The following is a 24304-nucleotide window of genomic DNA, read 5'->3' as shown; positions in this document are numbered from 1 at the left end:
TACAAGCTATGTTACAAACACTGGTACTGACATTTATCCATTCAACCATGCACTTATTGCAGGTTCACCATGTGCCACACACTGCACTCGGGGTTAGGGACAGACAAAACAAGACACCTAAATATAGTTCTGAATGACTGAAAGGGGGCATTTTCTTTTTCCAAGAGGGCGAGACAGGCCGAAGATCAGTCTCTATTCAACCTAGGAGGCCGAGGGGTTCGCCGGGGTCTGTCCCCAGCTGTGAAAAGGGGCCTCCGGACCCGTAGGTGCTGGTGAGGAAGAGAAGTAGATGGTTTGAGTGAGCTTTTCACTCACGCCGGGCGTTGACACCCAAGGTCGGAGGGCTGCGGCTCTGTCCGGCAGTAACCAGAAGCCACTATCACACACCACGCGCGGGGGGCCGGGCGCGGAAGAGTACGTGGGCGCAGGTCCGGTGGGGCGGAGCCGAGCGGCGCGCGACCCTCCGCGCGCTCCGGGAGGTACAGACCAGGTCGGCCTCTCTGGCCCCCGCTCCCGCGGGCTCTATGACACCGCGCTGGCTCGCGGGACGGGGCGGGGTTGATTGAAGGGGAGGAGATTACCCCAAGCTGTACATCTCGCGGTGAACCTTGCGCGAAGTCTCTCGCGAGAAGTAGGAAGTACCGCGCTTGCGCGCTGCAGTAACGCCTGGTGGCCTTAGCAGGTCCGCAGGCGGCTGTGTGAGGGGAGGTAGGCTGTGTGCAGGCCACTACGCCCCCCGGTGACTCGCCGCCATGAGCAGCACCTTAGCCAAGATCGCGGAGATCGAAGCCGAGGTAATGGGCACAGCTGGCGCTTCACTCTCCCTCGGAGCGTTCCTTTTTCGGCAGTGTTGCCCTTGCCTGTACTCCCTTCAGCCGCGTCAGGACCGGGCCTGCGTTCTCCGACTCCTCTCAGCCCGGCCCCGTGTCCCCCCACTCCCCTCAGCCTCCGCCGGAGCCCCCCGCCTCCCCTTAGCTCGGACCTTGCACCTTGGTCGGTACCCCGTTCCAGTGTTCGGCTCCTGTCCGAACATCGTTCCTCTCAGTCTTCCTTTTCTGTGGTCAACACCGAATCCTCTTCCTCTCTGTGGTCCAGCCCTGACCAGCTCACGTACTTCGTTCAGTATCTTTCTTCAGCGTTCAAAACCCTTCTCCCTTTCCCCCAATCTCTACTTGATGGCTGAATTTCCCAGAGTATTGCTCCCGGGAATGGATCTGGGATAACATCTGTGGTAGCTGTTGATTCCACACGAATTGTGATTGTATTGTCTGAAGTGCTCAGAGCTCTTTAAAATCGGGAAAGTGGTGACCCTGTATCAGATGGTGCATATCAGGTACAAGCATTGGAAAAGGAATCCACAGCTCAGTTTTAGTCTGATCTGTGAATGCTAATTGTAATGACCTTGGTCATGTCTTCTTTTTGGGCCTCAGTTGTTTGTTCTGTAGTGAGAATGGGCTGGATGATGAAGAGAATGGATTTTTACACCCCCCCCCCCCTTTTTTTAAGTCTGACTAAAATGGGTATACTGACAGTAGGATCTGGAAAAAAATCATTCAGATTCGAGGGAGCATTCATTCTGGATATTTTACCCTGTGGGAACTGCTTCTGATTTATGACTGTGATTCCTCCCTCACAGATGGCTCGGACTCAAAAGAACAAGGCCACAGCACACCACCTAGGGCTGCTTAAGGCTCGCCTTGCTAAGCTTCGTAGAGAACTCATTACCCCCAAAGGTGGTGGTGGTGGTGGGCCAGGAGAAGGTTTGTGTTTTTCTTAAGCATTGGTTTGTTTTGGTTTGGGGTTTTTTGGTGTATTTTCTATCAAAATAATATAGCTGTATGGTTTAAAAATAATTAAAAAATTTCTATCAAAGTAGGTGCTCCTGGTTGGCTCAGTTAGTAGAGAATGTGACTCTTGATCTTGGGGTTGTGAGTTTGAGCCCCACATTGGGTGTAGAGATTACTTAAAAATAAAACCTTAGGGGTGCCTGGGTGGCTCAGTCAGTTGAACATCCGACTCTTGATTTCAGCTCAGGTCATGATCTCACGGTTTGTGGGTTCAAGCCCCACATCGGGCTCTGCGCCGACACTGCAGAGTCTGCTTGGGATTCTTTCTCTCCTCTCTTTCTGCCCCTCCCCTGCTTGCTCACTCTCCCTCTCAGAACAAACAAACAAATAAGTAATTAATTAAAACAAAAATCTTTAAAAAAGTCTATCAAGGTAGATTTGTATTTTCTAATTCTAAATTCTTGAGCTGTGCTTATTTCAGTCTGCTGATTTCAAAGGCAAATGAGTATTTTCTAGGTAATGAACTAGTGTTCTATATATATCTTTTTATTTAAAAAAATTTTTTTATGTTTATTTCTGAGACAGAGAGAGACAGAGCATGAGTGGGGGAGGGGCAGAGAAAGAGGGAGACACAGAATCAGAAGCAAGCTCCAGGCTCTGAGCTGTCAGCACAGAGCGCGACACGAGGCTTGAACTCACAAACCATGAGATCATGACCTGACCTGAAGTCGATCGCTCAACCGACTGAGCTACCCAGGTGCCCCTATATATCTTTTTTTAAAGTTTATTTATTTATGTTTGTAATCTCTACACCCAATGGGGCCCGAACTCACGACCCCAACATCAAGAATTGTATGTATGCTTTTCTCAGAATGTAGGCATAACCTATGTCCCAGGAGTTCTACTTCTGGGGGCAAGCCTATCAAAAATGCATACATAAGTCATCAAAAGAAATGTACAGACTTGTTCTTAATCCCAAGCAGAAAACTCCCAGATGACCATCAACAGCAGAATAGTTAAGTACATTGTGATATATTATATTTATAAAATGGAATGCTGGACCAAAATGAGAAATCAAATGGGACTGATCTGTTGTCATAGAAGTCAGAATGGCAGTTATACTTTTGTCAGTAATAGCAGGATTGGGGGATGAGGGGGCTTCTGAAGATGGTGAATATGATTTCTTGTGGTGGATGCTGATTACTTAGCTGGTTTGCCTTGTGATAATCAGACACTTTTCTATGTGTATCTTTATGCTTCAATAAAAGGTTTAAAAAAAGAAAAAAAGACAGCCAGACAGGAGCCCTTATGTATATCTTGTATTGATCCCAAAGAGGTTTTCATTGGCTTACAGGAATATGTACATACATACGTCAACAAAATAAAAAATAAGGATATTGGTGCAAAGGGAAATGTAAGTAGGAAGAATAAGTTGAAGCCAAGAGAGATAAAGTTGGGACCAAAAATAATGTCATAAAGTCTGTACACTTCCTAGAGGAGGGCCATAAATTTGCCTTTGAACTTGTTTGCAGCCATTACCAAAAAAAAAAAAAAAAGAAAAGAAAAGCAAACCTAATTAATCATACAGTTCTTAGAGTTTGTAAGACAAAAAAGAAACCCATTTTTTAGATCAATTATTATATAACCTTCGAGCCTAAAATACTATGGGTGCTAGAAATGTATATAACAGTGAAGAATAAAGTTTCTAAGTAAATATTCCATGTTAATTGCTCTAGGGAAAATTTTGTGTGCTTAAGTTCTGGAAAGGTAAACTGTAGAAAGCTGGAGAAATATGTCCTAGATGGATAGACTACTAGAATGTGAAAGGAATTACCTGAATCTCAACATTTTAAGAGATAACTTTCCTCTTCTTTTTGATATTTATTGATGTTTTAGGTTTTGATGTGGCCAAGACAGGTGATGCTCGAATTGGTTTTGTGGGTTTTCCATCAGTGGGGAAGTCAACACTACTTAGCAACCTGGCGGGAGTATATTCTGAGGTGGCAGCTTATGAGTTCACTACTCTGACCACTGTGCCTGGTGTCATCAGATACAAAGGTGCCAAGATCCAGGTGAGTCAGGCCTGCAGGCCACAGAAGGGAAGAAATCCAGTCTTTCGTTAATTTAAAAAGCACTTATGGGAAGCTGTGCGTATGCCAGGCCTAACCTTTGAACTACTAGGCCCTTTCTATCTAGCAAACATGATAGAATAGTACATACAGACAGTAATACAGTGGGATAGTTTCTGTCAAAACACATAGAAAGAAGGGACTGCTTTTTCACCTGAGTATATTGGGGGAAGGTCTGGTAGAACTAAAAAAGCTTCGTGTAGAAAATGACAATGGAGGAGTGTCTGGGTGGCTCAGTCGGTTGAGCGTCTGACTCTTGATTTTGGCTTAGGTCATGGTCTCATGGTTCATAGGATTGAACCCCATGTTGGGCTCTGTGCCTTGGACTATCTCTCTCTCTCACAAAATAAATAAACGTTAAAAAAAAAAAAAAAAAAATGACAGTGGAGGTGGGTCTTGAAGTTCAAGTAGAATTTTATCAGCCAGAGAAGGTAAAGGGCAATTTCAGGCAGCCATAATGGTAAATAGCTTGCTGTGGTGCAAGCTTAGGTGTAGACAGGAGTGGTAGAAACTGAATCCGGAAAAGTAGGTTGGAGCTTAATTATGAAGGCCCTTCTGTGCCTACTAAGGAAGTTGAATTTTATCTTATATGTAGCTAGGAACCATCAGAAGCTTTTAAAAAAAGAAATAACATGATAAAATCCTTTTTGGAAGATAATTCTTATCTGTGAGGCCTGATGAAGTTAGTGTCCTGAGTTTTTCTTAGATAGATGGTAGATTTAGGGCTCCTGAATGAAGAGTTCCTTTGGGTATGGAAGAAGGTGTACGTAAATGTAAGATATAACGGAACATATTCTTGTTGGCTGCACAGCTAAGAAAGCAAGATTCTGATTTTTTTTTTTTTTTAAGATTCTGAATTCTATGACATTTGAATCTAGGCTGGAGGTTCCCAGACTTGCTTGATTCACAGCACCCTTAGTGTCTTAGTAATTATTTCCTGACAACTTTTCTTCTCTCAGTAATTTTTCATGGTACTCCAGGCCAAAATAAATACCTAATTGTTCAGTTTGTTAGGTCCAAGCAACAACCTAAGTATTTATGTCCTTACAGCTACAGTTATTTATTAATGGGATGTGTGCACTGTTGGGTACCACATAACTTCTCAAACCATGGAATCAGATTGGATACCACCACATTTGTTTCCTTTTCCACATTGATTTTTGTGTGGTGCTTTTTATTATAGCCACTGATGAAAAATCTAACTTCCCAAAATTTCGATCTGACATAATTGAAAGCAGTGTAGTAGGCTGTAGTGTTGAAATTGTGAAGTATGTGGAGCTAGTAGTTTCCTCATTGTCTGACATATATCAAGAATTGCTGTTTCTCTTGAAAATTTAGAATATCCCATGGGACTCTGAGTTCTCTGTGGTGCCACAGAGTACCTTGGCTCATTGTTAGGGAACTCTTGGTATAAGCATTTGTTTTCCCTCTTGCTGAGCTATGCAGAGAGTTGTAAAGTGTATTCATACTTCTTTATTATAGCATCTGAAGTAGGAAGGGACCAGTATCTTGGTAATATCTTCTTTCCTTTTTTTTAATGTTGATTTATTAAAAAAAAAAAATTTTTTTTTTTTTTAAATCAACATTAAAAAAAATTTTTTTTTTTAACCTTTATTTATTTTTGAGACAGAGAGAGACAGAGCATGAACAGGGGAGGAGCAGAGAGAGAGGGAGACACAGAATCTGAAACAGGCTCCAGGCTCTGAGCTGTCAGCACAGAGCCAGACGCGGGGCTCGAACTCACGGACCGTGAGATCATGACCTGGGCCGAAGTCAGACGCTTAACCGACCAAGCCACCCAGGCGCCCCCAAAAAAAAAAAAAAATTTTTTTTAACGTTTATTTATTTTTTGAGAGAGAGAGACAGAGTATGAGCAGGGGAGGGGTAGAGAGAGAGTGAGGGAGTCACAGAATCTGAAGCAGGCTCCAAGTTCTGAGCTGTCAGCACAGAGCCCGACGCAGGGCTTGAACTCACAAGCAGTGAGATCATGACCTGAGAGGAAGTTGGACGCTTAACCGACCGAGCCACCCAGGTGCCCCATAATGTTTATTTATTTTTGAGAGAGAGAGAGAGTGTGTGTGTGCTAGCACTAGCTGGTGGGCGGGGAAGCGTGGTGGGGAGGCGGGTGCAGATCCAGAGGGAGACAGAAGATCCGAAGTAGGCTCTGACAGCTGACAGCAGAGAGCCCGATGCAGGGCATGAACTCATGAACCTTGAGGTCATGACATGAACCTAAATTGACACTTAACTGAGCCATCCAGGAGTTCCACCTGGTAGTATTTTCAATGGCTTTTTTTTTTCCTGCTGGTTAGGTGCCCATGCAGATCTTTCTGGTACTCCATGTTCAAATGTATATAATAAGAGTGAGGATGCTTGGGCATATCTGGACCACTGCTTGATTGCATCTTGTTTCAGAGTCTTACTGATAATCACAGTTTTGGCAGCTCCTAGAATAACCTCTTCCCTGACGAGATGCCATTGACATCTCTTTTAGGGCTTCTGAGTGTATCAGAATAAAGAGTTACTTAGCCCCTCTCTTTACTTGTGTTTCCCACAAAGCATTCATTTCGGTGTCTCCTGACCTTTTAGGTGTTTTCCCCCTTTTTTGCATGGTGCTTTCTTTTCTGCCTATGCACTCTCCTCTCTTTTTCCTTCCCTTCTGACTTTCTCCAGAAACCAACTTGAGTACACAACAGGATTAAGATGACTGCCCTCGAATGTTTTTTAAATTGGTTGTTTTGTGGCAGAGCACTCATTATCTGTGACTTGGAAGGGAGAGGTGTACAAAATTAGAACCATTTACTACTAAGAATTATAAGGAGGGAGATTTCTGGGTTTTTTGTTAGGAAGGATGATGTTTTTTAATAGTAAAGGTGTCTAAAAATGGAATGGTACCTCCTGAGACAAAGAATTACTACGTCTGTAGGTGACTGAACCACCACTTACCAGGGATGTTATAAAGAAAATTGATATATCACATAGGTGGAGATTAGCCTGCAGAGAGGATGTTCAGTTTTTAAAATTATGGGGCTTGTTTTCACCTTGCTAGTGTCCCTAGCACTCCTGTTGTTCTATGTATATAATTGATTTGCATATTTAAGTTAGTTGCTTTAACCTCTAAAGGCATTTGAGTTTGAATTAGTTTAACATTGAATTCTTAAAATCCTACAGTTTCATGATTTAAACAAATATTTATTCTTTTCTTATCTCTTGGTTGTAATATGAAATTCAGATATGTTAAGCATGGGTTATTTTATTGAATGAAATTTGATTGCCACGTCTATAGCCATATCACCCTAAATGTGCCTTGATATTGTCTGAAATTTAGTTGCCACATTTAAATGGTTCATTCTAACCTTAAAGGTATTTCCCTCTCAAGACAAGCTAAAATTAAGTTGTTTTTACTTTTCTAGGGCCTCAATAAATTTTCCCCTGCGTTTTAGCTGCCATAGGTAGAAAACTTGTGTTCTTTTCTCTCAGTGTAATATTCTCTTTCAGATGCTCTTTTATATGATAATATAGTCATATTCTATGTTTAAGAGTTTTAGATTATCCAGATGGATTTCCCTTTTGAGTTTTTGATAGCATCAGCGAGGTTCAGTGTATATAGTAAAGCCTTTTGCTTATGTTATGTATATATATATAATGTATATTATATTATGCTTATATAATTATATAGAATATATATTGTGTAAAATATATAACTAGATTATAATTATATAATTAAGTATAATATATAATTATATATATTATATATATCATATATAATACATATAGCAGAAAGATTTACTAAGTGTTAGATTATAGACTCTTTGGGAGAGTTGAAGTAGACTCTAGACTTAATTTCTAGGAACAACTGATGATGAACTTTTTGTTTTTTCAAACCTCTTTATTGAGGTATAATTTACATACAATAGACTAAATAAAGTATAAAATTTAGTTAGTTTTGACATAGCTATATACTGGTGAAAACATCACCACAATCAAGATCATGAACATACCAACCCCAGAAATTTCCAAATGCCCCCTCCCTCATGGTCCCCTTCATCTCCAAGCAATTACTTATTTATATTTTGTCATTGCAGATTAGTTTACAGGTTGAGTTGTGTATAAATAAGACCATGTGTAAATATAAACGTACTCTCTTTTGGTTAGCTTCTTTCATTCAGCGTAATTATTTTGAGGTTCTCTTGTATCACTCATCTTGATGCCCCTTATGTTAATATTCTACATAATCACAGAAGAATTATTAGAGATAGATTAATATAGATGCAGTGATCACTGAACTACAGACTTCAGATTTTTACCAATTTTCCCACCAAATGCCTTCTCATTCCATGGTGCATTTCGTTCTTTTTGTTCATTCTCCTGCTGTCTGTAATAATTACTCTGTCCTGTCCTTTAAGACCTTGACACTTAAAGAGTACTGAGTAATTGTTCTGTAGAATGTCCCTCAGTTTGGGTTTGTCTGATATTTTCTCATAATTAGACTGAGGTTTTAATGTATTTTTGGCAAGAATGCCCTGAAGTGATGTGTGTCCTTCTCAGTGCATCTTATCATGGGATTACATGGTTTTTTTTTTTGTTTTCTTTTTAAATTTTTTTTAACGTTTATTTATTTTTGGGACAGAGAGAGACAGAGCATGAACGGGGGAGGGGCAAAGAGAGAGGGAGACACAGAATCGGAAGCAGGCTCCAGGCTCTGAGCCATCAGCCCAGAGCCCGACGCGGGGCTCGAACTCATGAACGGCGAGATCGTGACCTGAGCCGAAGTCGGACGCTCGACCGACTGAGCCACCCAGGCGCCCCTGGGATTACATGTTTTAAATGCTGTTGCTGACCTGCATTGGTTGGTTAAATACATTAGTATCTGTAGGATTTCTCTACTGTAAAGCTATTATCTTTCTTTTTTAAAAAGTTATTACCTTTCTTTTTGTAGTTAATAAGTATCTTGGGGGAGGTACTTTGAGAAGATACAAATCCTGTTTCTCAAACTTGCCCACTCATTTTAGCATTCATCTGTGGAACCTGTCTGCAGTAGTTATTACTCTGCTTCTGGCCTAATAGTGATTCTTTTTTTTTCTCTTTCCTACTACATGTTTTTAATTGGAATTCTGTTTGGAAGAATTTTTCTGTCTTATTTATTCAATAGTATGTATCAATGTAGGCTCATGGATATTTATTTTATGGGTTATAGTCCAGTACTGCCATTATTTTACTACTCGTATTGTTCCAGTTTTGACAATTAGGATCTCCTTCAGGTTGGCTCTTGTGTTCTTTTCCATAAGCCCCCATCTTTTTGAGAGTACTTATTTTTTGGCAAGACAATGCTAATCTTAGATTTTTTTCCCTGCTCTAGCCCTGAAGTCAACCACTTCTGAAGGAAGTCTAGTTTCTTTTATTGGAGAATGATGTTTAGAAATCAAGATCTGGTGTGCTTATTACTTCCCATGTAGCCTTGTAAATCAGAGTAACTAAAGTTTCCAAGACACGGTTGATATATTCAACATGCATTATCTTTTGTGAAGAGAGAGGATTTTGTTGTGTTATATTAGTCTTAGAGAAGGTAACATTATTATGTAGTGAAGAATAGGGAGGAGATTTGAGTAGGTTCTTGAAAGGAAAAGTTGAACTGTTTAAACACCTTCTGAATTCTTTTTCATTGTGGTTTATTTAATGTGAAGTATGTTTTTATAAGGTCAGATGGGCTTATAGCAAAAGCTAGTTTTTTTTTTTGTTTTTTTTTTTGTTTTTTATTATTATTTTTTTAACGTTTTATTTATTTTTGAGACAGAGAGAGACAGAGCATGAACGGGGGAGGGGCAGAGAGAGAGGGAGACACAGAATCGGAAGCAGGCTCCAGGCTCTGAGCCATCAGCCCAGAGCCCGACGCGGGGCTCGAACTCACGGACCGTGAGATCGTGACCTGAGCTGAAGTCGGACGCCTAACCGACTGAGCCACCCAGGCGCCCCAAAAGCTAGTTTTAAATGATGTTTTGATGAGCTTCAACTCTGTTCCTTGTCCATTTATGTGGATAATTCAGTATTGGCCATGCAGTGGACCCTTGGTATTTTCAGATTTTGTATATGCTCTTAACTGTTTTCAGTGGACTCTTAAGGGCTTGTGACTAATAGTTTGCAATTTTGCTGAGATGTGCATTTGATTTGTGTGCTATGAAGTTGGTTTTTATGTTCTTACTGTTAGGTATACACAGTAGGACTTCTCTGAAGTTTTACTTTACTGCATTTTCTGGGCATTTGAGCAGTCATTTTCAATTGGGAACACACATCAGAGTCACCCATGGAGCCTTTTGAAGTACATATCAACATGTGAACTTTGCTCTTCTAAATTAGAATTTGCAGGGTGGGGCTCAGATATCTGCATTTAAAAAGGTTTTACAGGTGACTATTCTGTGCTCACCAGCTTAAGAATGACTGCAGAAATTTTTGTGAATTGGGCAATTTGGAAGATTGGCAAAGCTCTGAGTGTATCATGTGAATATCAAGATCCGGCTATTGTCTACAGTAAGGAATTGGTGTGGGGGGCTCAACCTTCTGAAAAGAAGGGGAATATTAGGGGAATACTAATGCAGAATAATGAGTTTGGCCCTCAAAATGTGAGGGTTTTTTTTTTTTTTTGATTTAAATTTTAGCCAACATACAGTGCAATATTGGTTTCAGAAAATTAAGATCTTACTTGATTTGGACTGTGATTTTGGGCAAATCACTTAACCTGTATGAACCTCAGCCAATATCCTGGTCTCAGGGTTGTTAGACATTTTAAACTAGATGTAAAGTATATAAAAAACTTGTAGCTGACATTTGGATGCATAGTAAAGTAATACACAGCTTATAAGGAAGATCAGATTCGAATCCTTTATATTTTGGGTACTTGAAAAATAAATTATTCTATTTGATCTGTTTAGATTTATGACTGTTTTTTGTGTTTGTTTTTTTTTTTTCCTTCTCTCCTTTCCCCATCCTTAATCTTGCAGCTCCTGGATCTTCCGGGTATCATTGAGGGTGCCAAGGATGGGAAAGGCAGAGGCCGTCAAGTCATTGCAGGTGAGTGGTTCAGGGCTGCCATCATTCTGGGATATCATCCCTTTATCAGGTACTGTTGCTTTAGATGGGGACTGTTGGACTTAGAGATTTTACTACAATGAAGGGCATAGTTTTACTTGACTTCTTACTGGAATAGAATGTCAGAACCTGAAGGGACCTCAGAGAGTAACAATCCAGATCTCCATTTGAGGAGAAACATTAAGGACAGGAAAAGTGAAGTGCTTCAGTCCAGTGTAGCACTGTTTGTGGCAGATTCAGAAGGATTCAGAACTAGAACTCGGGTTTCCTGACTTCCACCCATGTCTTTCCTTCTTCTTTTATGTAAAGTAAAATGTTACAGGGGTGCCTGGGTGACTCAGTTGGTTAAGTGTCAACTTCTGCTCGGGTCATGATCTCGTGGTTTGTGAGTTCAAGCCCTGCTTTGGGCTCTATGCTGACAGCTTGGAGCCTGGAGCCTGCTTTGGATTCTGTGTCTCCCTCTGTCTTTGCCCCTCCCCTGCTTGTTTTCTCTCTCTCTCTCTCAAAAATAAATAAACATTAAAAAAAAAGTAAAAGTGTTATAAAAGGCCAGTCATAAATTGCAACAATCTGCTACTCCACCTCTCCTCACCTCCACCGTCATTCCCCATTGGCAAATATTGTCAACTCTTCAACGGTTCTTTCTGTTTTTTACCTTCATTTTTTTTTTTTAAAGTTCATTTATTTTGAGAGAGAGAGAGAGAGAGAGAGAACACACGTGTGAACTAGGGAGGGGCAGAGAGGGAATCCCTAGCAGGCTCTGCACCAATAGCACAGAGCCTAATGTGGGGCTTGAACTCAAGAACTGCGAGATCATGACCTGAGCTGAAATCAAGAGTTGGTTGCTCAACTGACTGAGCCACCCAGGCGCCCTTGCCTTCATATTTTTAAATATTATGCTTATATTGCCATTTCATGATTAATTAATTAATTTTAGATATCATCTGTTGGTTTCATGTCATGGTTGAGAATTAGCTCTCTTATACTCCATACAACTTTTCCTATTTTTTTTTTTAAGATTTTATTAAAAAATTTTTTTGTGTTTAATGTTTATTTGAGAGAGGTGTGCGTGTGAGCGGGAGAGCAGAGAGAGAGGGGAACACAGTTTTCCGAGGCCAGTACTGCGCTGACAGCAGAGAGCCTGATATGGGGCCCTAACTCACGAACTGTGAGATCATGACCTGAGCTGAAGTTGGATGCTTAACTGACTGAGCCACCCAAGGGCCCCAAGATTTTATTTTTAAGTAATCTCTACACCTAATATGGGGCTTGAATTTATAACCCCAAGGTTAAGAGTCGCTTGCTTCACTGACTGAGCCAGCCAGGTCCCCACCTACCCCTTGTCTTTCAAAGAAATTATATCACAGTTTGTAGTTAACTTATCAATTGTAATTTACATTATTATGTAATGAATATATAACTTTTGTTCAATGCTAAGATAAGTAGTGTGTTGTGACTTCGCTTCTTTTCTCTTGAATCTGTTTTTGAAATTTGTTTTTCATGGAGTTAGTAATTGTTTTGTTTTATTTACATTTCTGTGTTTGCTACTGTTTTTCAAATATTCTAACAGATCAAATGCTTATCCATCGGTATTTTTCTAGATACTTAAATATAGCTCAAGAGTTACTGATTTCATTCTTTCCCCACAATCCTGACACTACTGTCCTGTACCCTGTCTTCTTTCTTTTTAATTTTATTGTCTTTTTTAAGTAGGCTCCACGTGCAGGGTGGGGGTTGAACTCACAACCCTGAGATCAAGAGTCACATGCTCTACTGACTGAGCCAGCCAGGCACCCTGTCTTCTTGCTTTAATCTGGATTGGTTGCTTTCTAGATCAGCACTGTCCAGGAGTGCAGTGTTCTGAATCTATGCTCTCCAGTATGGTAGCCCCTAAGCATGTGTGGTTGATGAGTGCTTTAAATGTGCCTAATGTGACTAAGGAACTGAATTTCAATTTTTTTTCACTTTAATTAGTTTAAATTTAAATAGCCCGGGTGGCTAGTGGAGTCTATATTGGATAGTGCAGTGCTAAACTCTTTTGCATGGCTGTCATCCTGAGACTTTCTTCTGTGTTGTTGTGTGGAATCCTCTGTTTCCTAGAGTCGGTGTTCTTTTTGGGGGTCATTTTTGTTTTGCTGAAGCACATTCTTTAGTAAACTACCAGAAAAAAGATAAATTGATAGGTAAATTTTTCTGTTTTTTTCATGTTTGAAAGTGTTTTTATTCTACCTTTATATTGAATTACTAATTTTAACTATTTATAGAATCATATGTTAAAAGTTATTCGTGGATGAATATCAGAAACATTATGCTAAATTAAAACGGTCAGGAACAAAAGACTGTATTTTGTATTATTCCATGTATATGAAACTTTAAAAATTGCCAAATTAACCTATGTGACAGAAAGCAGATGAGTAGTTGAATGGGAATCAAGAGGAAGATTGATTTCAGAGGTGATGGAAATGTTCTGTATCCTGCTTGCTTATGGTGGCCATATAGGTATATATATTTGTCATTAAACTGTATGACATGGACACAGTTTATTTTTTATAAATTACACTGATTATATATAATATATGTAATATATGTGTATATAATTATGCTGGTAATAAAGTTGACTAAAAATATGCTAAGCAGATGATCTTTTTTAGAATTCTTACTGTTTTAAATCTTTCTAAACTTTTTCAGGGATTTAGGTTATTGCCTGGTTCTTATCTTCATTCTGACTTGTTTTTCTGCTAGTGTATCTAGAAGTTAACACATCTTCTAGAGATACCAGCAGAAAACAAGGCATACATTGCAAATTGACTTCTGGGATAGAATTTGGTAACCTTAAGAACTTCATGTGTGTCTTTATATTAATAGGAAAAAAAAGTCCTTTGTTTCTAAATGGAATTCTACCCCTCTCAATACTCCAGCTTTTGAGTATTTGGCTTAGTTAAGTCTTTAGTGACCTTTGCTTACATATAAATTATTTTTTCCATTCTTCAGTGGCCCGAACATGTAACTTGATCCTGATTGTTCTGGATGTCCTGAAACCTTTGGGGCATAAAAAGATAATTGAAAATGAGCTGGAAGGCTTTGGCATTCGTTTGAACAGCAAACCCCCTAACATTGGCTTTAAGAAGAAGGATAAAGGAGGCATTAATCTCACAGCCACCGTAAGTGGAGGTGACATGGGTGGGACAGGCTGCTGAAGGAACTGGGGTGGAAGGATGTTGACATTTGGAAATTACCTGGCTTCTAGCACTAACTGAGGTAACACAATAACCTTGTAATGACTGACAGAGTAGGACAAGAATCAATCTCAGACTTACCTTTGCAACTTCATTTCTTCTTTTAGGTTATTTTTTGGTATGGTATGGGAGTATAGACCAGTCTTAATGCTTGCATAAAGTAGATGGCTACTAATATCAAGTGTTTTCATTCATTCAGCACAGATTTATAGAGCGCCTACCATGGGCAAAATGTTGTTTTAGGCCCTTGTTGGGAAGGGAGGGAGGTTGGAAGAGGGAGCAAAATAGACAAATCTCTGTCCTTACATTCTGTGTGGATAAGTAACGAACAAAATTAATGAGTCCATACAGTATATTAGATGATGATAAATCTAAAAATTAAACTAGGGAAAAGGGATGGAGAGTGTTGGTGGGGTTGTAACAGTGGGGGAGATAGAAGTGCTTGGTTGTCAAAAGATTTTGGAAGTAGCTGGTAGGAATTACACCTGATTTGGATGTGGGTTGTGAGAGAGAGGACTATAAGATTTTTTCCTCAGCTGGAAAAATAGACTCTTATTATTAAAATAGTAGCACTTTGGGTAGGATAGGATTGGAGGGGAGGGGAAGATCAGGATATTCGGTTTGAGATGCTAGTGAGACATCCAAGCATTACCATCAAATAGGCATATGAGGAATAATCAAGGCTGGAGGTACAAATTTGGTGGTTAGCAACTGTAGAGCCATGGGCTTAGCTGAGATCACTAGGAAGTAAGTATAAATAGAAAAGAGGTTCAGGGATGGAGCTTCCTCCCCAACTCCCACCCCATGATTATAGATTGGGGAGATAGGAAGAACCAGCAAATAAGACTTCTTAGAGAAAGAAGGAGGAGAACCAGAAGAGTTTGAAATCTTGGAAGCCAAGTAAAGAAAATGTTTCATATTGGAGGAGTAATCAGTTTGCTCCATGCTGCTTGCTTCTAAGTCATATAATTGAGGTCTGAGAATTTCCTACAACATTTAACATTCTAGAGGTCCAGATAATATGACTAGCATAAAGTTAAGCTGTCCTGACCAAAAGATCTTTCCCGTTATCCTGTCATAATTGAATTTGAACGTTTCATATTATTTCTGAATTTTTTGCTAAGGCTGCCATAAAACTGCTATATAGATTGGGTGGCTTGAACAACAGAAGTTTATTTTCTCTTGGGGCGCCTGGGTGGCTCAGTCGGTTAAGCAGCCGACTTCGGCTCAGGTCACTATCTCGCGGTCCGTGAGTTCGAGCCCCGCGTCGGGCTCTGGGCTGATGGCTCAGAGCCTGGAGCCTGCTTCCGATTCTGTGTCTCCCTCTCTCTCTGCCCCTCTCCCGTTCATGTTCTGTCTCTCTCTGTCTCAAAAATAAATAAAACGTTAAAAAAAAAAATTAAAAAAAAAAAAAAGTTTATTTTCTCTTAATTCTAGAGGTGCTGGGTATCTGAGATCAAGGTACGAGCAGGGTTGGTTTCTTCTGAGGCCCCTCCTTGGTTTGTAGATGGCTGTCTTCCCTTTTTGTCTTCAGATGGTCTTCCTTCTGTGTGTCTGTATCCTAATCTCCCTCTCTTGTAAGGATATCAGTCACATTGAATTAGGGCTCATTCATATGACCTCATTTTAACTTAGTTAACTCTTTCAAGACCCTATCTTTAACCCTAAAGGTCACATTCTGAGATACTGCGGTTAGGACTTCAACATATGAATTTGGGTGGGAGTGATTCAGTCTATAGCACCTTCATTTGAGTTTAGAAAGATTATTAGTTTTCAAGTATTTCCTAATAAAAGTCATTTACTCTCATCCAGGATAACAGACTTCAGAAATGAACTTGCTCCTTAGCTAGAATTATTCGGGTACAATGATGGATACTCTTGGGAGATTTTTTTGCTCTGTGACCAGTTACTGTCTTCTGTGCTCATTTAGTGCCCTCAGAGTGAGCTGGATGCTGAAACTGTGAAAAGCATTTTGGCTGAATACAAAATTCACAATGCTGATGTGACTCTGCGTAGTGATGCCACAGCAGATGACCTTATTGACGTGGTGGAAGGAAACAGGTACTGACTACATGTACAGTCTGGTGCTTGAGTTTCAATTTAAGCCTTGTAGTGGAAACATTGGATTATGAATCTGGATATTCTAATTCTGGATATCTTGATTTTAACTCTAGCTGTGCTAGTATCTCAGATAAATAGTGGGCCTTGGTTTTGTTAGCTGTAAATTGATTTTGGTTTTTGTAAATTGAAATTGGTTTTGATTTCTAACATCCTTCTTTGCTCTTAAATTTGGTTATGATGGTTAAATTCCCCATTTCAGTTACTTGCTGTGAACTAGGTTGTCCCCTAAGCTGTGTCATACAATGGTGGAAGGGAGTAGTTCACAATCTGCTGTCCCAGAATTAATCCATCTGAGAAAGCCTGTAGGCTATCCTGTAGAACTCAACATACTGGGCTGTATCTGTTCTCTCTAAGGGTAACCTAAGGGTATGTAGCTAAAGCCCTATTTCATGAAAAAGTACTATTATTAGTGTTTTAAATTAAATAATAATTTAAGCTACTGTAAAATTTTTTCCTGGCATTTGAGCATAATATTTTTTATTTTTTATTATTTTTTATTTTATTATTATTTTTAAAATTTTATTTTTATTTTTATTTTTTCCTTTTATTTATTTTTTAAATATATGAAATTTATTGTCAAATTGGTTTCCATACAACACCCAGTGCTTATCCCAAAAGATGCCCTCTTCAATACCCATCACCCACTCTCCCCTCCCTCCCACCCCCCCATCAGCCCTCAGTTTATTCTCAGTTTTTAAGAGTTTCTTATTGAGCATAATATTTTTTAGTTGCTTTCCTGTTCATTTGTTTCTATTTGTTGGATGGATTTATTTGATTTTCATTTGAAAACAAGCAAAGGCTAATTCTTTGAGTTAGGCCATTGTATAAGTGAGGCATTTGAAGCATGAGAAGTTGTGGCTTGCTATCAATAATTAGTAGCCTTGGCTGCCCTATTGATTGGACATTAGGATTGTGACTTTGCCAGATGTTATGTTTTTTATTTAAAAAATTATCATGAAATGTTATTAAAAGTTTATTTACATTTATAATTCATAAAACAACTTTGTAGGAAATTGACTCTGAGACTTTCCCAGGGACTTACATCTAGGAAGTGACAAAGGTGGGAGTAGATTTAGTCTGTGTGACTCCAAAGCTTGTGTTTCTTCTATTGCAGTATGATCTCTCAGTAATTAGCTGCATGGCTCAGACTAGGGCCTGAGTTTTGTTCCTTCTCAACCCACAGTTTACTTTTTCAGACATTTGACCTTATTTTAGTAGGAAGCCTTTCATGGGGAGGGATTGAGGGGTTGATCTGCCTCTTGTGCCTCTTGAGAATCTCTGATTTGGGGTCCTGAGCAAGGAGATGCTAATAATCACACTGAGAGTTTTGTCAAAGGCTCCAGACTAATGTCTTATTTTATTCTATTTCTGTAGAGTTTATATCCCTTGTATTTATGTATTGAATAAGATTGATCAGATCTCCATTGAGGAATTGGATATCATCTATAAGGTGCCTCACTGTGTCCCAATTTCTGCCCATCACCGCTGGAATTTTGACGACCTATTGGAAAAGATCTGGGACTATCTGAAGCTAGTGAGGATGTAAGTCTTAGTGGAAAGGGTCATATTGCTGTAGGAATTAAACCAGACTGTCCTAAAATGATACCTCCTGGAACTCATTAACATAATTTGTCTTGTATAATTAATATACAAGTATATTAATTTCTATCATGTGCCAGGCCATATTGTGGGCACTTTCTTCCTCAAGTTGAAAGTTATCTGTGTCTGGTCTTCTCAGGGGTGATGGAGGGTTGATTTGCATTTAACACATGAAATGTTCCAAGAAGTAAGCAACCTCTGCTCCCTCTCTGTCCTAGTTACACCAAACCCAAAGGCCAGTTGCCAGATTATACATCCCCAGTGGTACTGCCTTACTCTAGGACCACGGTGGAGGATTTCTGCATGAAGATTCACAAAAATCTTATCAAAGAATTTAAATAGTAAGTATCATGGGCATGTAGTGCCTTCTTTTCCATGGGAGCTACTGATTCCACTAACTACCAATTCTTAGGGTAGCATTAAAGAAAATGGGCATCAGGGAAACTGCTGAAATGCTTGCTTGGTTAGAACTCTGCAATGTCTTCCTAAAACCATGCTAAGTTGGAGCAGGAAGAGCTCTAGAAGCCTCATCGGGTCAGGAGAGCTGACAGTACAAAGGGCTCTGACTTTATTCTGTTAATTCATGTTCCTCTTGGCAAACACAAATGTGAATTCTTCTTGCCAGGATCATATTGGCCTCCAGTGGTTACTGAGACCCACTCTAAACCTTAAGCATGGGTAAATTTCCCTAAATCTCTTTCATATACTTTTCATTGCTGATACAGGCTGAAAAAAAAAAATTCTAACAGGCTGAAAAAAAAAAAATTCTAACATTATATTTTGAGCTAAGTGAGCTAATTTTAGACTTACAGAAAAGTTGAAAAATTAGGTAAAGAGTTTCCTTATATCCCTCACCACATTTCTGATGTTACCAGCTCACATAACCATAGTACAGTTATCAGGAATAGAAATTAGCATTGGTATAGTATTAACTAATTTTTAGGCCTTATTTGAGATTTATTTATTTTTTTTATTTAAGTAATCCTACACCAAACATGGGGCTTGAACTCACAACCCTGAGATCAAGAGTCCCATGCTCTTCTTTTTTTTTTTTTTTTTTAAGTTTTTTTTTTTTTTAAATGTTTATTTTATTTTTGAGAGAGAGAGAAAGAATGAGAGTGGGTTAGGGCAGAGAGAAAGGAGACACAGAAGCAGAAGCACCAGGCTCTGAGCTGTCAGCACAGAGCCCAACGCAGGGCTTGAACTCACGAGCCGTGAGATCATGGCCTGAGCCTGAGTTGGACGCTCAACCGACTGAGCCACCCAGGCGCCCCATGAGTCACATGCTCTTCTGACTGAGCCAGCCAGGTGCCCTTTATTTGAGTTTTAATACCTTTTCTACCAGTGTCCATTTTGTATTTCAGGAATCTACGTGGCATATAGTTGTTACTTCTCCTTAGTCTTCCAGTTTTTCAGTCTCCCAGTAATATTTCTTTAGCCTTTCACTGTCTTTGATGACCTTGGCACATTGAAGAGTACTGGTCAGTTATTCTGTAGAATGTCCCTCACTTTGGGTTTGTTCAGTGTTCTCTCATGACTGAAGTGACACGCATTTTTGGTAAGAATATCACAAAAACTATGACATATCCTCAATGCATCCTATCACAAGAATCATGATGTCAGTATATCCTATTGATAGTGATATTTACTTTAATCACTTGGTGAAGTTGGTGTTGGTTCGGATTCTTTACTGTAAAAATAGTATTTTTCTTTCTTTGTATTTGGTAAATATTTTGGGGGAGTTACTCTGAGACTATGCAAATCATGTTTCTCTTCTTGCTGATTTTAGTACCTATCAGTGGAGCTTGTCGGCAACTTTTATTGCAGTGTTGTTTGTCTAATGGTGATTCTTTATTTCCCTCTTTGATTTTACATTTATTTACTGGAGTTCTGTGAGTTAGAGCTATTGCTTCTCTCCTATTAATTTAATTCATAATTATATTGGTATGAGCTCTTGGGTATTTTTTCCATGGGCCATAATCCAGTACTACCATTATTTTGTTACTCAAAGTGTTCTAGGTTTGGCAGTTAGGAACTCCTTCAGTTGGCTCCTGTGTTCTTTTAGTAAACTGCCATTTTTTTTTTTTTTTAAGCATTTCCTTACTTTTTGGCACTAGTAGATGTTCCTGATTCATAATGATTTTTTCCCTGCACCACCCCTGGAATCAGTCACTTCTCCAAGAAGCCCTGGTATACAAGATGTGTGTGCTAGGTGTGTTCATTGTTAGTGGGCTGTCATTGTTTATAGGCCGTTTCAGCAGACAGCTAGGAAGTGTATGTATGGATACTAACCCATGCTTACATCTTTATTTCTGTATCTCTCTTGTCCTTCCTATTTATCCATCTATTTACCCACCCTCGCATCCTTATCTTAAAAACCATGAATTTAGGGACGCCTGGGTGGCTCAGTCAGTTAAGCATCCGATTCTCGTTTCGGCTCAGGTTGTGATCTCATGGTCGGAGATCAAGCCCTGCATTGGGCTCTGCACTGATGGTGCTTCTGTCTCCCTCTCTCTGCCCCTCCCCTGCTGATACACACACAAACACACACACACATTTTTTCTTTCTCTTTCGTAAATAAATAAATAAATACATGCATACATACATAAATACATAAATAAAAAACAAAAACCTGTGAGCTTATATGGTTACCTCTGATTCCAGTTCGACACCACAGGGTTTGTTTTAAAGCCTTTTCCTTTTTCTTATTTTTAACATCTTTCTTCAACCATGAGAAACCTGGCTATCATTACTTAATCTACTTATTTACTTAATTCTAGTATGTGTGTGTGTGTATATATATATGTATATATGTGTGTATATATATATATATATACACACATATATACATATATATATACATATGTAGTAGTTCAGAATTGCAACCTATAACCCTATGAGAAATATTTTAACTAACTGGATTACAGTATCTATGAATAGTTCTTTTCAACTCTATGGGCTGAAATTTAAAAAGTTGTTTTAAAATTGAAGAAAATAGAAAATCATTGTAGAAGATCAGGAAAATATGGAAATAATGACATTTTAAAAATACTTGTTTTTTGTCCATTGATTGATGAATGGATAAAGAAGATGTATACACACACATACATGCACTGGAATATTATTTGGCCATAAAAAGGAATGAAATCTTGCCATTTGCAATGATATGGATGAATCTAGAGGGTATAATGCTAAGTGAAATAAGAGAAAAACATACCATATGATTTCACTCGTGTGGAATTTAAGAAACAAAACCAATGAGAGAAACCAAGAAACAGACTCTTAATTATAAGAAACAAACTGATGGTTACCAAAGGGGAGGTGACTAGGAGGTGGGGGGATGAGTTAAATAGGTGATAGGGATTAAGGAGTGCACACTTGTCTTGTTGAGCACTGGGTGATGTATGAATTGTTGAATCACTATATTGTACATCTGAAACTAATATGACACTGTTAACTGACTGAAATTAAAATAAAACTTGGGGTGCCTGGGTGGCTCAGTCAGTTAAGCACCTGACTTCAGCTCAGGTCATGATCTCACGTTTTGTGGGTTTGAGCTCCATAGTGGGCTCTGTGCTAACAGCTCAGAGCCTGGAGCTTGCTTCAGATTCTGTGTCTCCCTCTCTCTCTCCCCCTCTCCCCTGCTTGTACTCTGTCTCTCTCTACCTCTCAAAAATAAATAAATGTAAAAGAATAAAAAAAAATAATATACTTAAAAAAATAAAAATACTTGGGGTGCCTGGTGGCTCAGTCAATTAAATGTCTGACTTCAGCTCAGGTCATGATCTCGCAGTTTATGAGTTTAAGCCCCATGTCACCCTCTGTGCTGACAGGTCAGAGGCTGGAGCCTGACTCAGATTCTGTATCTCTCTCTCTCTCCCTCTCTCTTCCTTTCCCTGGCTCATGCTCTGTCTCTGTCTGAAAAATAAACAAAAAAAAAATAAAAATACTTGTTGCTGATCCTAAGAATATTAGAAGAGTGAAGACCTTTATTAAGCTTGACATTCCTTTAATCCAAAATAACTAAATTCCATGTGCAGGTGCTAATTTTCACTATCCTCAAACCATTATATTTTAGCATATATTTCAGTTAATGCAGGAGAGTCTTGTGAAGTTAGATATTTTCCATTTTCAAATGTGATAGATTTCTAGATAATTCTTACCTTCCATGGTGGCAGGACGCTGTTCTAAGCCTCTAGAGAACTGTAAGTTAGCCAGGGAATTAAATGAGGAGGGAGAAAAATATTTTGGAGAAGAGACCTATCAAAGCAAATAGAGGGGCGCCTGGGTGGCTCAGCTGGTTAAGCATCTGACTTCAGCTCAGGTCATGATCTCACAGTTTGTGAGTTTGAGCCCTGCATCAGGTTCTGTGCTGACAGCCTGGAGCCTGCTTCGGATTCTGTATCTCCTTCTCTCTCTGCCCCTCCCCTGCTTGTGCTCTGTCTCTCTCTCCCTCAGAAATAAAATAAACATTTAAAAAATAAAAAATAAAAATAAAAAAACCAAACAGAATTTTGTTTGGTTGCTATTTTTCTGTTTTCTTTCTTTTTTTTAATTTTTAAAGTTAAAAAATTTTGTAGCACATGCACTAGGAAGGGGCAGAGAGAGAGGGAAAGAGCATCCCAAGCAGGCTCCAGGCTGTCAGTGCAGAGCCTGATGCGGGGCTCGATCTCACAAACCTTGAGATCATGATTTGAGCCGATATCAAGAGTTGGATGCTTAATGAACTGAGCCACCCAAGGCACCCATCTTTTTTTTTTGATGATGAAACAAAGAGCATTTTAACCATCTTAATAAAAATTCAGCTTTAGGCCTACTAATTATAACATTTGTCCTTGTTGCATTCTTTTTATGTCCTTGACCACATGTACATTTCCTTTGATCATTTACTATGTGTTTTCTGTGTGTTGCAAGATTCACATCATTTTTTATAACCATGTTTTTTGTATTTTTTGCTACTTTACATAGTTTTATTGTCTTCATACACAGACCTTTCCCTTTTAATTACTTTAATCTAGGATTAGTAATAATATGGCCTTTGATATGTTTTGGTGCATTGCTCTCCAAAAGGGCTGAACCTGTTTACACTGCCATCAATAAAATAGGAGGCACTGATATTGCCGCAGGCATTGAATATGATTATTAAAAACTAGTTTTCTAGTTTAAGATTATAAAATGGTCACCTTGCATTTATCTTGCTTGTTAGTGCATTGAAAAATTTTATGTATATTTGTTTTACTAATGGTGTTGTATCTGTAACTGTCATTTATCTGTTTTCCACAAAGTGAAATCTCGTTCAGTGATTTCTTTTTGGAACATAGGTTTTTAAAGATGTTTTGTTGCAAAGACCATATAATAACAACATGGCCACCTTTTTCTATGGCTTGGTACAAAATTCTTAGCCTCTGTGAGGCAGGTCTTAATGTTTTGTTCAATTTCCGTTACTAGCACAACAAATTTTTAGTATTGGAGGCCTGTAGATAAAAATTATCTTCATAAATTCAAAAAATCAGGAGAACATACTAGTTACGGTGTCTTGGGAGGGAGGAAGAATTTTCCTAGCATGGCTGAGGAGGGAGGTGCTTTATGGTTTTAGTAGACCCAATAAAAACTGGTATTCAGTAACAGTCTGTAACTGACAGTATAAGAATCAGTTTTCAGTCTGAATTATTTCAGTGTATTTTTCTATAACCCTTATTTTTTCCTTTTAATTTTAAATTAGTCTTGTAACATTTCTCATTTGTGTTTTTTCTCTTTGACTTTCCTAAATTGGCTCTGGAAGAAGAGGAACCACACAACTTCCAAAATTTTTTGCCACTTTGTATCTGAAGGTGCCATTGTGCTATACTGCCGGGAAAGCTAATACCTCTGGGCTTTGAATTTGGTCCTTGACTCTGGAGAGGGGATTTTGGCTGTTGTAAGCCTATAGTTCTTAAGAGCTAGAATGCTAAATCTGAGCAGAAAGGTGGCATCCAGGTAAATAGGGTAGAAGCTAGGTGATTATTTACACTGACTATTTTTTTTATTTCCCTTCTCTACAGCGCTCTGGTCTGGGGTCTGTCTGTGAAACACAATCCTCAAAAAGTGGGTAAAGACCATACGTTGGAAGATGAGGATGTCATTCAGATTGTGAAGAAGTGAAACCTACCCCTCTGCCGGGCCAACCACAAGAGCTTTCCCCATGACTAAGCACCCTACCCGAGACCCCTTCTGGCTTTGGCAGCCAGTGGATCAGGATTCAGGGGAGGGAAACGGAGGCACCCAAACTGGAACTTTACTTATCTTAACTTGGTGTCACCTTGTAAATTCAACTGCATAAAGGACCTGGTAAGCCAGCCAGCTATATGCA

The 24304-nt window shown here is 39.1% G+C and overlaps 1 protein-coding gene across 1 annotated transcript; it reads left to right on the top strand.

The window, feature by feature from the left end:
- Positions 1-640: 640 nt before the first annotated feature.
- DRG1 (developmentally regulated GTP binding protein 1) lies at positions 641-24304 on the top strand. Its single transcript, XM_042910610.1, has 9 exons — positions 641-794; positions 1637-1760; positions 3684-3859; positions 10912-10981; positions 13991-14160; positions 16166-16296; positions 17731-17898; positions 18174-18296; positions 23997-24304. The coding sequence occupies exons 1-9, from the start codon at positions 753-755 to the stop codon at positions 24094-24096; spliced, it is 1104 nt and encodes a 367-aa protein (XP_042766544.1). The 5' UTR covers positions 641-752; the 3' UTR covers positions 24097-24304.

The sequence above is a fragment of the Panthera leo genome, chromosome D3 (genome assembly GCF_018350215.1).
Source record: "Panthera leo isolate Ple1 chromosome D3, P.leo_Ple1_pat1.1, whole genome shotgun sequence".
Lineage (NCBI taxonomy): Eukaryota > Metazoa > Chordata > Mammalia > Carnivora > Felidae > Panthera > Panthera leo.
The sequence above is the reverse complement of the archived record's forward strand: the minus strand, read 5'-3'. Positions and strand labels throughout refer to the sequence as shown.

Coding starts and splice junctions, on each gene's coding strand:
- DRG1 (XM_042910610.1), top strand. CDS start 753: ATGAGCAGCACCTTAGCCAAGATCGCGGAGATCGAAGCCGAG. Junction 795..1,636: donor TCGCGGAGATCGAAGCCGAG/GTAATGGGCACA, acceptor CCTCCCTCACAG/ATGGCTCGGACTCAAAAGAA. Junction 1,761..3,683: donor TGGTGGTGGGCCAGGAGAAG/GTTTGTGTTTTT, acceptor TTGATGTTTTAG/GTTTTGATGTGGCCAAGACA.